The following is a 13,433-nucleotide window of genomic DNA, read 5'->3' on the forward strand; positions in this document are numbered from 1 at the left end:
TATGGAGGGCAAATATGAGAAGATTATCAACCCGTTTGGAACTAGATAAACGCAAAATGAACCTCGACACAACAATGTGCCCCTTGTGTCAAGCCGAAATTAATACAATGGATCACATCATGTTGAAATGCCCAACTGTTTAAAATATATGGTTTCTTCTCTTAAAATGGTGGAATATGCAACTTCATAGCTTCAACAGCATCGAGGAAGCCTTCAAGGAAAACCAATCTATGGCTACGACGACAATCGGGAAAACCATATGGCAAGCTACCAACCGACAGGTGGTTATATCATTTGGAAATTTAGAAACGCAAAAGTATTTCGTAATAAAGAGTGGTCCTCTAACATGATTTTCTCGAAAATTCAACTTCAAGCATTTAATTGGATATCAAAAAGACTAAAGGAAGCTTCGATCATGTGTTATCAACGGTTAATCAACCCCGATTTTTATGTTTTGTCAACATATAAACGTACCTGTATTGATTGAGGATTTCCATCGGCTCCTTCATCCAATCCAAATGCAATGAAGACCACCTCTACATGTTACATGCCTCATGCCTGCACATATCTTTCACTCTTTCTAATATTACTGCTATGTCAACTAGGACTTTGGCTTGCTTAATGGGCCAAGCCTACATACGTAATTATTAATCCTGGTATTCAATAAAATTTATTATTATTATTATTTTTTTTTTAAAAAGAAAAAAGAAAGAAAGAAAGTGGGTTTGTAAATTTGTTGAAAATTTACTAAACTACTCCGTACTACTCTTGAAAAATGTCAAGAACCTAACAAATGAAAAGCGGTGGGTTTAAATTACTCTATTTTGTTTAGGTGACAGTAACAAGACTGACTCGGTCAAAAGTCAGAAACCCTAAAATCCCAATTCACTTCAATTCAGCAATTAAGATCTCCTCCAATTTCACCTTTCAATATATCATCTTCATCTTCACGTTTTCAACAATCGTTTTCAACATTTCAGCACTTGGAAATGGAGTTTAGCTCCGGCGGAGGAGGAAGTGGTGGCGGTGGCGGTGGTAATGACGTTGAGCTGTTATCAAAGACGTTACAGGTGGAGCATAAACTTTTTTACTTTGATCTTAAGGAAAACCCTCGCGGACGCTACCTCAAGATATCGGAAAAAACATCAGCCACACGCTCCACCATAATCGTACCGTTCAACGGCATCTCATGGTTTTTCGATATTTTCAATTACTATGTTACTTCTGATGATCAAGATGTATCTAGCAAGGAACTACAGCTTGATAGCAAGGTAGTAATTCATTATATTAATTTAATTCTTTCCTATTTTTGTGCAATAATTGTCATGATTTTTTCAGGTGTTTTATTTTGATATTGGGGAGAACAGGAGAGGTCGTTTTCTGAAGGTACACATTTTTGTAATTATAGTTCTTAGTTTGATTTGTCTATTTAGATTATTGTTTAGCGTTAATATGTTTAGAGTATGGAGTTTGTACGTAGCTCTGTTTGCGCGTTGACGAAGCTAAATGATAGTTCATAGAGGACAAGAATATAGATTATGTTGAGTTATGGAAGAAGATTAAGGGAAAATTATTTATAAAATACTAATAGTTCTTTCTTGATAAGCCACTAGTTTAAACATTGAAGTAGGATCCTTGTGCATTGTATTTGATCCAACCTTTAAGTAGGATACTTTTTAACTTTTAGTTATGGTCGGAGGTATGTATAATTGTCTACAACTCGCTTCCCATACCCTGCTATTGGAGGGATTGGGTGTTGTTGTTTTTGTTGAACTATTAGTTAGAATTAGAAACTCCTAGGTTAACTCAATTTGGGAGGGGAAATTGCAGATCACATTACCGAGTCATAATAAAAAAATGTAGCGGTGTTTCTAAGTATGAGTGGAGGGAATCAAAAGTTTAACTTTTGTGGGTCCATAGAAGCAGGTGAACTTTTTATGTGCTCGCTGTTACCTGTTACAGGTTCACAAGTGTAGAGTATTTTTAGTGCATTTAGTTGCCAACCTAGCAAAGATTTAAATGATATTGCAAACTGATATCAATCCAGCTAGTTGGGGTATAACAGGGTTGCAAAATTTTGTTTGAAGATTTTTTGTTTTATTCACAAATTTCTTAGTATTCTTTTCGTTTGGAAATGCATATATAATACTTACAAACTTGTGAGCATCTGGTTTAATGTGGCCGTGTAGAACATACCTGTTTCATGTAATCTATCTGGGAAAGCATTTCACACAACACATTTTGATCAATTCACATCAATTTATATAAACTTCCTATATCATCCTTAAAACAAATATTTAATTTAAATTTAAGAAACCCCTATCAAATACACCTCCAGGTTTCGAAACCATTGCCACCACTGATAACCTCCACTGATAACCTCGATCACATTGATTGGAAACAAGGATCCTCTAAAACATTAATGCTGTTTTGCTAATTGAGAAAAGATTAGTAAGGATTCTTATAGGATGTTTGGGAATGTGATATGAAAGTGATTATTTGATTATTACGTTTTGAAGTTGTAAATAATTTGTTATTAGTGTTTGGATAATAAATGTTGAAAAGTGATTTTTTGCGTTTGATAACCATCAAAACGCAATTTTAAAGAAGTAGGTAGGTACCTACCGTGTGAAATCGTGATTTTGAGTTCGCTAACAATATTACAAATTAACCCTAAAATATTACGGAGCACTGCTATTTGTTTTTTAACTCACTGCCGTTAGACTAAAGTCAATATGAATTTAGTTTGCCACACCATGCAACAAGACTACGAGTTGTAGTTTATAATAAATCGGGGTTTATAGTATAATAAATCGTGGTGGCTTAGTGACGATGTCCAAACGAAAGTCGCATTAAAGCAGGCGAGGTTTAGGGAGCTCATTACTCTTGGAGAAGGGTCACCTGAAGAGAGAACTAGGGTAGAAGAAAGATATAAAGAAGCTAAAAGAGAAGCAAAGAAGGTCGTAGCAATTGCAAAAGACAAAGCATACGAAGATTTATATAGGAAACTAGACTCTAAAGAGGGTGCTAATGACATATATAGGATAGCCAAAGCTAGGGAGCGAAGAAGCAGGGACTTAGGTAACATTAAATTTATCAAGGATGTAGCGGGTCAAAGTATAGTAAGAGAAGATCTTATTAGGAAAAGATGGGAAGAATATTTTGCATCCCTTTTCGGTAGGGGAAGACCAGAGCGGAACGGTGAACCACACGAGGTTCGGGAGTTCCAAAACAACTGTTTCTGCACGAGGATTGCACGAGGATTAACCAGGAGGAAGTTAGATTGGCCCTACGAAAGATGGGGAGAAACAAAGCAGTAGGACCAGACCAAATTCCGATTGAGGCGTGGAAGTGCCTAGGAGGCGATGGGGTTAGATGGTTGACAAACCTTTTCAACAAGACGTTTAGAAGCGCAAATATGCCTATGGAATGGAGACTCAGGGAGGTTATTCCCATTTACAAGAACAAGGGAGATGCGCAAATATGTAGTAACTATAGAGGCATAAAGTTACTTAGTCATACTATGAAGCTTTGGGAAAGAGTGATGGAGACGAGGCTCCGACGCGAGACTAAGGTTTCAGAGAACCAATTCGGTTTCATGCCAGGTCGCTCGTCGACGGAAGCGATTCACATAGTTAGAAGCCTTATGGAGAAGTATAGGGAAAAACAAAAGAACCTACACATGGCGTTCTTAGACTTGGAAAAAGCTTATGATTGTGTCCCACGTGAGCTGATTTGGAAGACTCTTAATGTTAGGGGTGTCCCAAGTAGATATATAAGATCTATTAGAGATATGTACGAGGGGGCGAAGACTCGTGTACGTACGACGGTAGGAAACACAAAGTTTTTCCCTATAGAGGTAGGTTTACATCAGGGATCTGCACTTAGCCCTTATCTTTTCGCTTTGATCCTAGATGAGTTGACTCATAGGATACAAGACAACATCCCATGGTGCCTGATTTTCGCCGACGATATTGTATTAGTTTCGGATTCCCAGGATGAGCTTAACAGAAGGCTTGAGCAATGGAGGATCGCCTTAGAATCAAATGGCCTACGGATTAGCAGACTTAAATCTGAGTACCTTAGATGCGATTTCAAGACGAGTGAAGAGGAACACGACGATATAGTGGATATCCGAATTGGGGATCAGATTTTACCCCCGCAAGGGTCCTTTAGATATTTAGGCTCGGTGCTTCACAATTCGGGAAGAATAGATGAGGACGTGACGCATCGTATACGAGTAGGATGGTTGAAGTGGAGGGCTGCGAAAGGGGTGTTGTGCGACAAGAAGGTCCCCTTTAAGCTAAAAGGGAAATTCTTCAAGGTGGCAATCAGACCAGCCATGCTGTACGGATCGGAGTGTTGGCCAATGACGAAGGCCCAAGAGAGGAGAATGGAGGTGGCAGAAATGAGAATGCTTAGATGGACGTGTGGTAAGACCATGCTAGATATGATACCAAATGGAGTTTTTAGGGAGAAATTGGAAGTCGGGAACATCATCAACAAACTTAGGGAAGGACGACTTAGATGGTTTGGGCATGTTAGGAGGCGCCCACTTTTAGCCCCGGTTAAGAGAGTCGAGACCCTCGCCGTTGGCGGCGTAAGGAGAAGGGGTAGACCTAGACGTAGGATGGAGGATAGATTGAAGCTGGACATGAAAGAGCTTCTACTGACGGAGGACATGACTTCTGATAGGAGCCTGTGGAGGAGTAGAATTGGAATAATTGGGTAAGTTTTTTTTTTTTTTTTTTTTTTTTGTTTTTTTTTTTTTTTGTTTTTTTTGTTTTCAATGTGTATTATACATTTATTATACAACTACATATATAACTATAACTAGTTATTCTATAGCTACACTATATATAACCCTCCACGTAGTATATATGCACCTGTATCTATTTATATGTTTTTAGACTATATATATGTACCGCTGCATATGTTGGTTACCTATATATGTACCTATGTATCTATGTAACATGTATTGGTGTATGTATGTTTGTCTGTCTTGTTTCTGTACCTAAGTATATAATCTACGAATGTATCTATATGTATATATGTTTAAGCATGAGTTTTTTTTATCAATGCTCATGTGTGGTGCGTGTGTATATATATATATGTATTTATTTTGTTTGTCTGTATGTTTACTTGATTTTAAATGGCTTTGTGCTCTGTATGATCCATGCTATTTGCCCTACTGTTGTGCATTACTGCTTTATGTGTTCTCTTTTTTGGCTACTGTGTATGGTTGCTTCTTGCTAGGAGCACATAGCTCTTACAGGTACGTATCTTTTGCCCTATCTTTTCGTTTTTTTGAGCACTTCTGGCCGGAGGTCCGTTTGGAAGCAATCTCTTTTGCTCTAGAGTAGAGGGAGGGACGACCTTATCTAGGCGCGGGTTCTATACCCGCGGCTGGAGTAGTGACTTCCTTCTAATCTAGGGTACGAGGAATGATTGTCTACACCCACCTCTCCCATACCCCACTTTTGTGGGATTGGGTATTGCTGTTGTTGTTGCTGTTGTTGATTATCTAAAACGCATAATGAATTTTCAAAACGCAAATCCAAACACCCCCTTAAACTTAGTGACTCCTATATACAACCTTGATTCAGGATCCGTACGATCCTTAGATCAATATCATTGCAATTAGGTTTAACTTTATTTAATGACAATATTATAAGCGATATAAACACCGGATCCAGAGTGTAGGGTGATTGTTACAAATTGGTGGCGCACCTTGATGGTGAGACTTGGTACGATAGCTGGAATCAAAATTATCATCTCGTACCTAAACATCACATGGGCCGCAACGACAAAAGTGATCGACAGAGTAACCACCTATATCACTACAATGACCAAAAGGTCACTTGTAACTATGGAAGAAAAGAAACGATGATGCGATTTATTTTGAAACCCCAATTAATGAAGATGAACTCACTCTCCATCACGTGATTGGGAAGCCTATTAGCATAATTAGTCGCTGCTATAGTAATTGGAAACGAAAAGTTTTCCTCGATTTATAGACAATTTTGTAAAGTATTATTTATGTTTTTTCTAAATAAAATCAGTTACTTGGTAGGAAGTTTATATAAATTGGTGTGAATGAATCAAATGTAGTGTGAGGATCACCTCCCCTTTGTCAGTGTCAAGCCTTTTTCGCATACTATGGACTAACTTAAGAGCTATGTGAGGTTGTATCACTGCAAGTTTCATTGTGTAACAAGACTTTAATCCCTCAATCATCTGGAGAAATTTTCATGCATATAAAGTAAAATATGCTTAAGAATTAAGTCGTGAATGGGTGAAAATTGGATGCATGGGCGTACTCATGATGTCTCAAAAAACACACTATTTATAATGAAGAATCTAGTGAGTTATTATCTATGAAAATAATTGTTACGACTTCTTGATTTTAAAGAGTAGAAATACAAATTGGTACGTTCGTCAAACTTTCTAGCTTAACATATCAATCCTTGTTTAGAAACTGGAATGTTCCACCTGTAATTTAGTATGAAGTTATTTATTTTTGTAATTTTGTCATTGTGATGTGATACATTGTATTTTTTTTTATGGTTACGTTAATCTACTGTATGTGCAGGTATCTGAAGCTTCAGTTAGTAGAAACCGCAGTACTATTATTGTCCCTGCTGGAAACACACGTGATGAAGGGTGGAGTGCATTTAGGAACATTTTGGAAGAAATAAATGAAGCATCTAAGCTTTCTGTTCTGCCCAATCAGGTTCCATTTTCGAAAATTCTCACTGATTTCTAATTTAACAGCCTCACCTTTTTATTTCTCACCCCTTTTTTCTGTCATATTCCAATTAACAGCAAACTGCCGAAGGTATCACCCAAGAACGACTAGTTGGTCTCTCTGACGATGTAGGTGCTGGCTTTATTGCTGGAAACAGTTCCCAATCTGCCACTACAGTGTCATCGGACTTGAAGTTAGGAGATAGGACGTCCACTTTTGACTTGCCACCTACATCTTCTGATGAAAGTGGTGGTTTAGGGGTCTCCAAAGTGATCAGAGCCGATCAGAAGAGGTTCTTCTTTGATCTTGGTAGCAACAACCGGGGCCATTACTTGAGGATATCCGAGGTGTTTCTTTTCTCACGACTTCATTTCTTTTTGGCACTTGGTTTCACAAATTAATCTTCTTTAAATTTTACAGTCAAGGGGTCCGGATTTATATATGTAAAATATAAAAGGCCTATCATTTGAGGAAGTAGACAACTTTTCGAAACTAAAAAGTAACTCTTTATGTGAGACAGTTCAAAGCCTTAAACATGGAGATAAAATTGGGGTTTATTATACGAAGGCTAATAAGGCAGAATTTGAAATGAAAAATAAGTGGCAGGTGTAAGAAAACTACTGGATATTCTATAATTTGAATAAAACATAGTAAGACCATAGGAAGGCTAACAAAATGAACTTAATGGCGGCTTTTAGAGAACTACATGAGAATCCTATAATTTGAATAAAACATATTTAGAACTCTGTCCTAATAAATAATCCTATCAATGTGGGGTTATTTTAGGAGATCTCACTTAGAGTCTCCTTGTTTTGTTGTTTTTCTTTTTTAAGGCAAGTTGTTGGCATCAAATACTCTCATTTGCCATGCACGCACGCGCTTTCGGGCGGAAACCCGATCCGAACCTTAAACCATCCCGAGGGGCAGGCGGGTTGGACCTGGGTCCTGAATACGGGTCGGTAAAACCTCCCAGGGGCAATCCGGCTTTCAGTAAATAAATCCTATGGATATTTTTAAGAAGGGGGGGGGGGACTCAAACTTGAGACCTCCCCACCCCCATCCCAATACACAAGTGTGAAGGGGTCAACCACTGCACCACTAGGGTGGGTTCGAGTCTCCTTGATAGATTTAACTATTTGCTTGAAGCGACATTTTGTAAATAATGATTGCTGCACAAAATGTTCCTGGTACCCATATTAGGTATTTCACTACAAATATTATGTATACAAAAAAGCTGTAGGTCACTTTGTAGTTGTACCCGTTGTTGTGCAGGTATACATATCCAAAACAAAAGCACTAGTACCTGCGGACATAGATAGTTAATATCCATAGGATTTAACTTTAAGTGTATGCTAATTTGTATAAAGTAAAAAATTTGAAGTCACATAGTAATGACTTTCTTGTATAAAGTAAAAAATTTGAAGTCACATAGATAGTTAACATCCATAGTATGCTAATTTGTGTTTCACGTTTTATTTAAGAACAATGATAGATAGACCCAATTATTCAATCTAATAATATGCCTAATTCACGGACTTCAACATTAGCATACTCAACTTTAAGTGACCTCAAATTTTGTACTTTATACAAGAAAGTCATGACGAAGAAGTTGCAGAGTCTGTAGTTAAGAATATCAAGTATTCTGTAAAAACTGTCGCAACAATATATCTGATTAGATTTACATAAACATTTGGATGATGAATGACTTATGGATGGTGTGATAACAAGTGGTAATGGGCATATGCAGGTTGCAGGTTCTGACCGGTCCTCCATTATTCTTCCTTTATCCGGATTGAAACAATTTCACGAAATGGTTGGTCACTTTGTTGACATAACCAAAGATCGTATTGAAGCAATGACTGGAGCAAATGTGAGAAATGTGGACCCCCCTCAAAGATAGTCTCGGCTTGACTATCCGAATTGCAATTGATGATCTGTTTTGATTTTTGTGAACCTGTGTATAGACCAGCAGCGTGCGTGCAAAGGGTAAAATATCTGTTCCTATTTCTTTATAATCCTACATTGAAATTTGAATAATCCTGGTGGTGCTAAGCTTGATTTCCACATACCTGACTTGGAAATAATGAACTGAATAAGTAGGCAAAGCTAGCTTTTTTTTTCCTTTCTTTTATTTGGTGTTTATTTGTTCTTATCCCTCTTATATTGTGAAAGTTTTTTTTTTTGATGTTTCTTGGCCAGAATGAATTTAAATAATATTGTATTTGCTCATTCATATGTTTATTGTTGATATGTTTAGTTCAATATCTGGTTATTTGTGCCCATTTTGTTATTCCTTCAGTGCAATTGTGATGCATCAAAACTTTTCTGTGACGTTTAATTGCAGATGTCTTGTTCTGCTGGGCTTGCATACAGTATAAGTTGCAACAATGGGTGGTTTAGTTTACTAGGTATATATTGGGGGAATAACTTGTCAAAATAGGCAACACTTTTAACATGGGTTGCGGTATGTAAACTCCCCGATTAATGTCGATTATTTTCAAATATTCTTTTTAGGAACCGGCTGATCCAGTTTTCCAAAATCCGAGTAATTAATTGTTTATCAGTCAAAATCGGATTTAGCAAGTCAAAATCAAATTGGTCAAAGTTAGTATCAATCAATATTTTAATATGTAAATTTTAGAGTTTTTGAAAAAATGAATATTATGTTTATGTTTTAGACAACTACGTTAGCGTTTCTATTTATGTTTATGTGTGTGTATTGATTTTTTGTATATTAAGACATAAATTGAAATTTATTATTTAAATGTATAAAAAGTTCAATTCAATTACTCTCAATTACTCCCCGAGTTGCCGATTATCCACTCAAAAGTTCCTATGAGTAGCGATTTTCGCAACCTTGGGCGCGTATTTGATTGCAAACACTGATTCTAAATGCTGATAAGTAATATGTCATATGGTGAAACTGTGTTTATATTGAGAGAATATTCTTATTCTTATAATCATTGAAACAAGATCCAAAAGTTAAACAAAAAAGTGAAGAGTGTTTCATTTGATCGATGGATGATGATTACAAATTTACAAGAGGATAATTGTCATCTGTATTCTCATAGCAATAGTCTCTCTAATAATATCACTTATAGTACTATGAAACAACAATAACAAGGCCAATTTCATTTGGTCAAGGGACGATTACAACAAAATCATCTACAGATTCCCTGCAATTTCTTCTTAATCCGTATGTTAGGCCACACAATAAGGGCACAAAACTTAATTACTTAAAAAAAAAAAACGAATCTAAACGTAAGGAGGCGGTTTCGGCAAATTAGCAACGATGCCGCAAAGCTGTGTTGTTTCCGGTAGGCTGTACTCGTCTCTCAGCGAACGCTCTGGCGATAGTACGCTAACGTACAACTGTTGTCCCAAATAGAACCTCTCCCACATCTCCGATCTCAAACTCCACATTCCAGCATTATCGAGTGTGGTCATAACCGCCGCCCAACACCCCGGGAACACAGCCACATTATGTCTGCTTACAGCGTCTTCAAGGTTGTAGTTCTTTCTTTTTTCCGGGGCCCACTTCCCTGGTTCTATTGCCACTGCAAAGAACGAGTATCCGTCTAAATGGTATGTCTGAATAGTGTTCTCTCGGTTCTCGAATACGATCTCTACAAAGTTACGATACGTTCCGTTCAACACATTTGGTGCTATCTTAACATTCTTTTCGACATCTGCTGGTGGCTCATCTTGGATGAGGTTATATTTGAACTCTTTATCAGCAGCCCCGAAATACTCCACTAGTTTGAGCGGAGTCTTGGGGTCTATATGGGAGACACCATTTAACGCGAACCTCAACTTACCGTCAATGTAGCTTCGACTGTTAACCAACTTGATTGTGCGAGTGATGTTAATTTGTCCGTAGTGGTACGAACCTTGTGGGTTGGGTCGGGCTGCACTGGCGGTCAAGTTCCATCTAAATGATCTGAACTGGTTGATAGACCATGCGATTCCGAGAGTGCCTGCAGGCGGAGGAGTTGGTAGCTCAGGTGACGCGGGGGCACTGTTTCCCGCATAACGGATGGTTGCAACCGTGGAATACGGTTGTTTGGTGAACCGGCTCGAAATGACAAGGTAATAATCTTTAGGTGGTTGATCAGCGGTTACCAAAACCGACATGCACTGACCGACATGAAGGTCCATGGACATGTAGTCATTTTGCATGAGATGTGACCCTTCAACTTCCACTAGCTTCATGTCATGGCCCTGAAACCGAAAGTTGACCGAAGTTCTCATCCCCACATTACAAAACCTAAACCTGTACGTCTTTCCAGCCTCAAAGGTCCATGATGGTTCAGCTGATGCACCAACCTGAGCCGACTTGCCATTAATATGGACCCCATCAGGTCGACCAATCGAATTCCCACCATCGAGAAGGTTCTTCAAAGACTTATGACCCTTGTTAAACCAGTCTCCAACAACAACTGCAAACTCATCGGCCGGGTTATCGAACGGGACAGGAATCAATGGACGACTATGGACCTGGATCACCCCGATACCACCAGCCGCTCTATGCATGGCGGTAGTGGGGAAATAATAATAAGTGCCGATCTGATCCTTCACCTGGAACTTATACGTAAAGTTGGTTCCTGGCTGGATGGGACACATGGTACCAGGTGTCCCATCCACCCATGAATTCTTACGGTGCTGAATGCCGTTCCAGGTGAGGAGGAACGGCTCGTCAAGATTGTTAAAAACATTCACGACAATATTATTATTACTCGTGCAATTAATAACGGGCCCAGGGAATTTATCGTTGATCAAAATAACCTGTTGTGGGACCCCCAATGGCGACATCGTCCCATACGTTACCTTCCATTCAAAAAAATGATAAGGATCTTCTGACTTAACTAGCGCTATCGAGATGAAAATTAGCAACACAGCCAAAAATCCAGACTTTCGGGTATCCATTTTTACAATCCCGGAGACACCCAGAATATATAGATTTGAGTATTTTATTTCTCTTTATAATAGATAGATACAGGATATAAACAATGTAGTTTTTTTGTTTTATTGTTTTAAATAAATTACCAGGAAGAAGATCATAAACTTCTTCCAGGTGCTACCTGGGATTGTCAATATGGTACGAATGCTTGTTTTCTTTTTATAACTTTCAAATACCCTTTTTTTTCTTTGGCTCTAATACATTCACCTCTTTTTGATGGTGCGCGCAAATTACTATTGCTAATATTGGAATACCTTATTTCCAACATTTTATTTAGGACTTCTATTTTTGGTAATGTGTACCATCACCACATCCTAAACCATCCACATTATTATTTTAATTTATCAAACATCTTAAGTACATATATAGGCGCTTGATTATGTTATTGATAGGAAATGATTTTTGTTAATATTATTGGACTGATCTAGGAATGCTTGCTAGTTGCGAGGGTTTTCAAATCGAAATTCAAAATCGCAAAAGTTGCAATTTTCTATGTAATATTAGTTCTTTATGAATTCATAACTAATTGAGAGTTCAGTATTATTATTCTGCCGTGGTAATTGTTCTAGGATACAAATATGAAATATATTAAGTGGAGTACCATAAGGGTTCTTTAACCCCGGTAGCAAGTAAACAACAAGGAGTTGGCGTAGCGATAATGACTTGTCTTCTCATATGGGAGGTCAGTGGTTCGACACCAACTCACTGCAAAATTTCTCTTGTTGTTACCCGCCAATTTCATGGCCCTCGGATGTTGCGGACTCTTATGTTCGTACCCGAGGGGGTTTTACCACGCGTGATGCCCGTATGGATTTGTCGTGTGGGTTTTCTCCTGAGGGGAGATAGGATTGTAATGAATCATACCAATGAAATCATCGGGTGTGGGTGGGTTTCAACATCGCGTTCGACCCTCCATCAGTGACTCCTAACCGCCGCTAAAAAGAGTGGTAGCAAGTATCTAGTCGATCGTAAGTGTTTCCGTGCTTACGGGGGATCGATTGCCTCACGAGTACACTCAGACTATATTCATAACGTGTAGTTTTTTTGGTATATATTACAGTACTTGTTTATATGATGTTTGATAGCTATTTGATATATGTGATTTTGATTTATTTGTTGTGTGAATTATTTAGATTAAAATAAAAAGAGAATTCTTACCTTTGAGGTTTCAAGAATACATCAAATAGGGGTTCATTTACGAGTTATTAATCAAAACACACATTTTTCAAACAAAGTATGGCGATATGCCCTACAAAAATCACTATTACAAAAAAGCCTTCACAACTCGCAAGGTTCCTTTGCGACCTTGTAAAACAACATTTGTCGGTCATGACCGATAAATATAAGGTAGGTACTTGTCATTTCACCGTATAAATGTTGTTCGCAAGATCATAAAGTATTCAATGGCCAATTAATATCATGGATAATCAATTTGCAAGATAACCTTGCGAACCTTGTGAGTCTTGTGAATCGACCAGCTCTTTATTATGTTTGTTTTCTAATTACATATCATATTTTTATGGGAATTAAAAGTTTTCGGTACATATTATAATTTTTTCGGTAATGGATATTTTTTTTAACGGTGTTAGGAGTTACTCACGGGGGTCCGTGTGATGTCGGAATCCACTCAATCATTTTTGGGACGAATATTACAGTCTTACCACCCCTCAAGAAGAAACAAAACGGTCACGATGAATTAATACGGGCATCACGTGTGGTAAAATC

General features: G+C 37.9%; 2 protein-coding genes across 2 annotated transcripts; one reads left to right on the forward strand and one right to left on the reverse strand.

Annotated features, from left to right (window-relative positions):
- The first annotated feature begins 807 nt into the window (after positions 1–807).
- LOC139897746 (transcription factor Pur-alpha 1) lies at positions 808–9,014 on the forward strand. Its single transcript, XM_071880440.1, has 5 exons — positions 808–1,271; positions 1,339–1,386; positions 6,593–6,733; positions 6,826–7,095; positions 8,496–9,014. The coding sequence occupies exons 1-5, from the start codon at positions 990–992 to the stop codon at positions 8,646–8,648; spliced, it is 894 nt and encodes a 297-aa protein (XP_071736541.1). The 5' UTR covers positions 808–989; the 3' UTR covers positions 8,649–9,014.
- Positions 9,015–9,877: 863 nt separating this feature from the next.
- On the reverse strand, positions 9,878–11,706 carry LOC139897747 (L-ascorbate oxidase homolog). Its single transcript, XM_071880441.1, has one exon. The coding sequence runs from the start codon at positions 11,672–11,674 to the stop codon at positions 10,004–10,006; it is 1,671 nt and encodes a 556-aa protein (XP_071736542.1). The 5' UTR covers positions 11,675–11,706; the 3' UTR covers positions 9,878–10,003.
- Positions 11,707–13,433: the final 1,727 nt, after the last annotated feature.

Source organism: Rutidosis leptorrhynchoides, chromosome 3, assembly GCF_046630445.1.
Source record: "Rutidosis leptorrhynchoides isolate AG116_Rl617_1_P2 chromosome 3, CSIRO_AGI_Rlap_v1, whole genome shotgun sequence".
Taxonomy (NCBI): domain Eukaryota; kingdom Viridiplantae; phylum Streptophyta; class Magnoliopsida; order Asterales; family Asteraceae; genus Rutidosis; species Rutidosis leptorrhynchoides.

Excerpts from the sequence above, each read along its gene's own strand:
- LOC139897746 (XM_071880440.1), top strand. The coding sequence starts at position 990 with ATGGAGTTTAGCTCCGGCGGAGGAGGAAGTGGTGGCGGTGGCGGTGGT. Across the intron at positions 1,387-6,592 it reads GGAGAGGTCGTTTTCTGAAG|GTATCTGAAGCTTCAGTTAG; the intron begins GTACACATTTTT and ends CTGTATGTGCAG. Across the intron at positions 6,734-6,825 it reads TTTCTGTTCTGCCCAATCAG|CAAACTGCCGAAGGTATCAC; the intron begins GTTCCATTTTCG and ends TCCAATTAACAG.
- LOC139897747 (XM_071880441.1), bottom strand. The coding sequence starts at position 11,674 with ATGGATACCCGAAAGTCTGGATTTTTGGCTGTGTTGCTAATTTTCATC.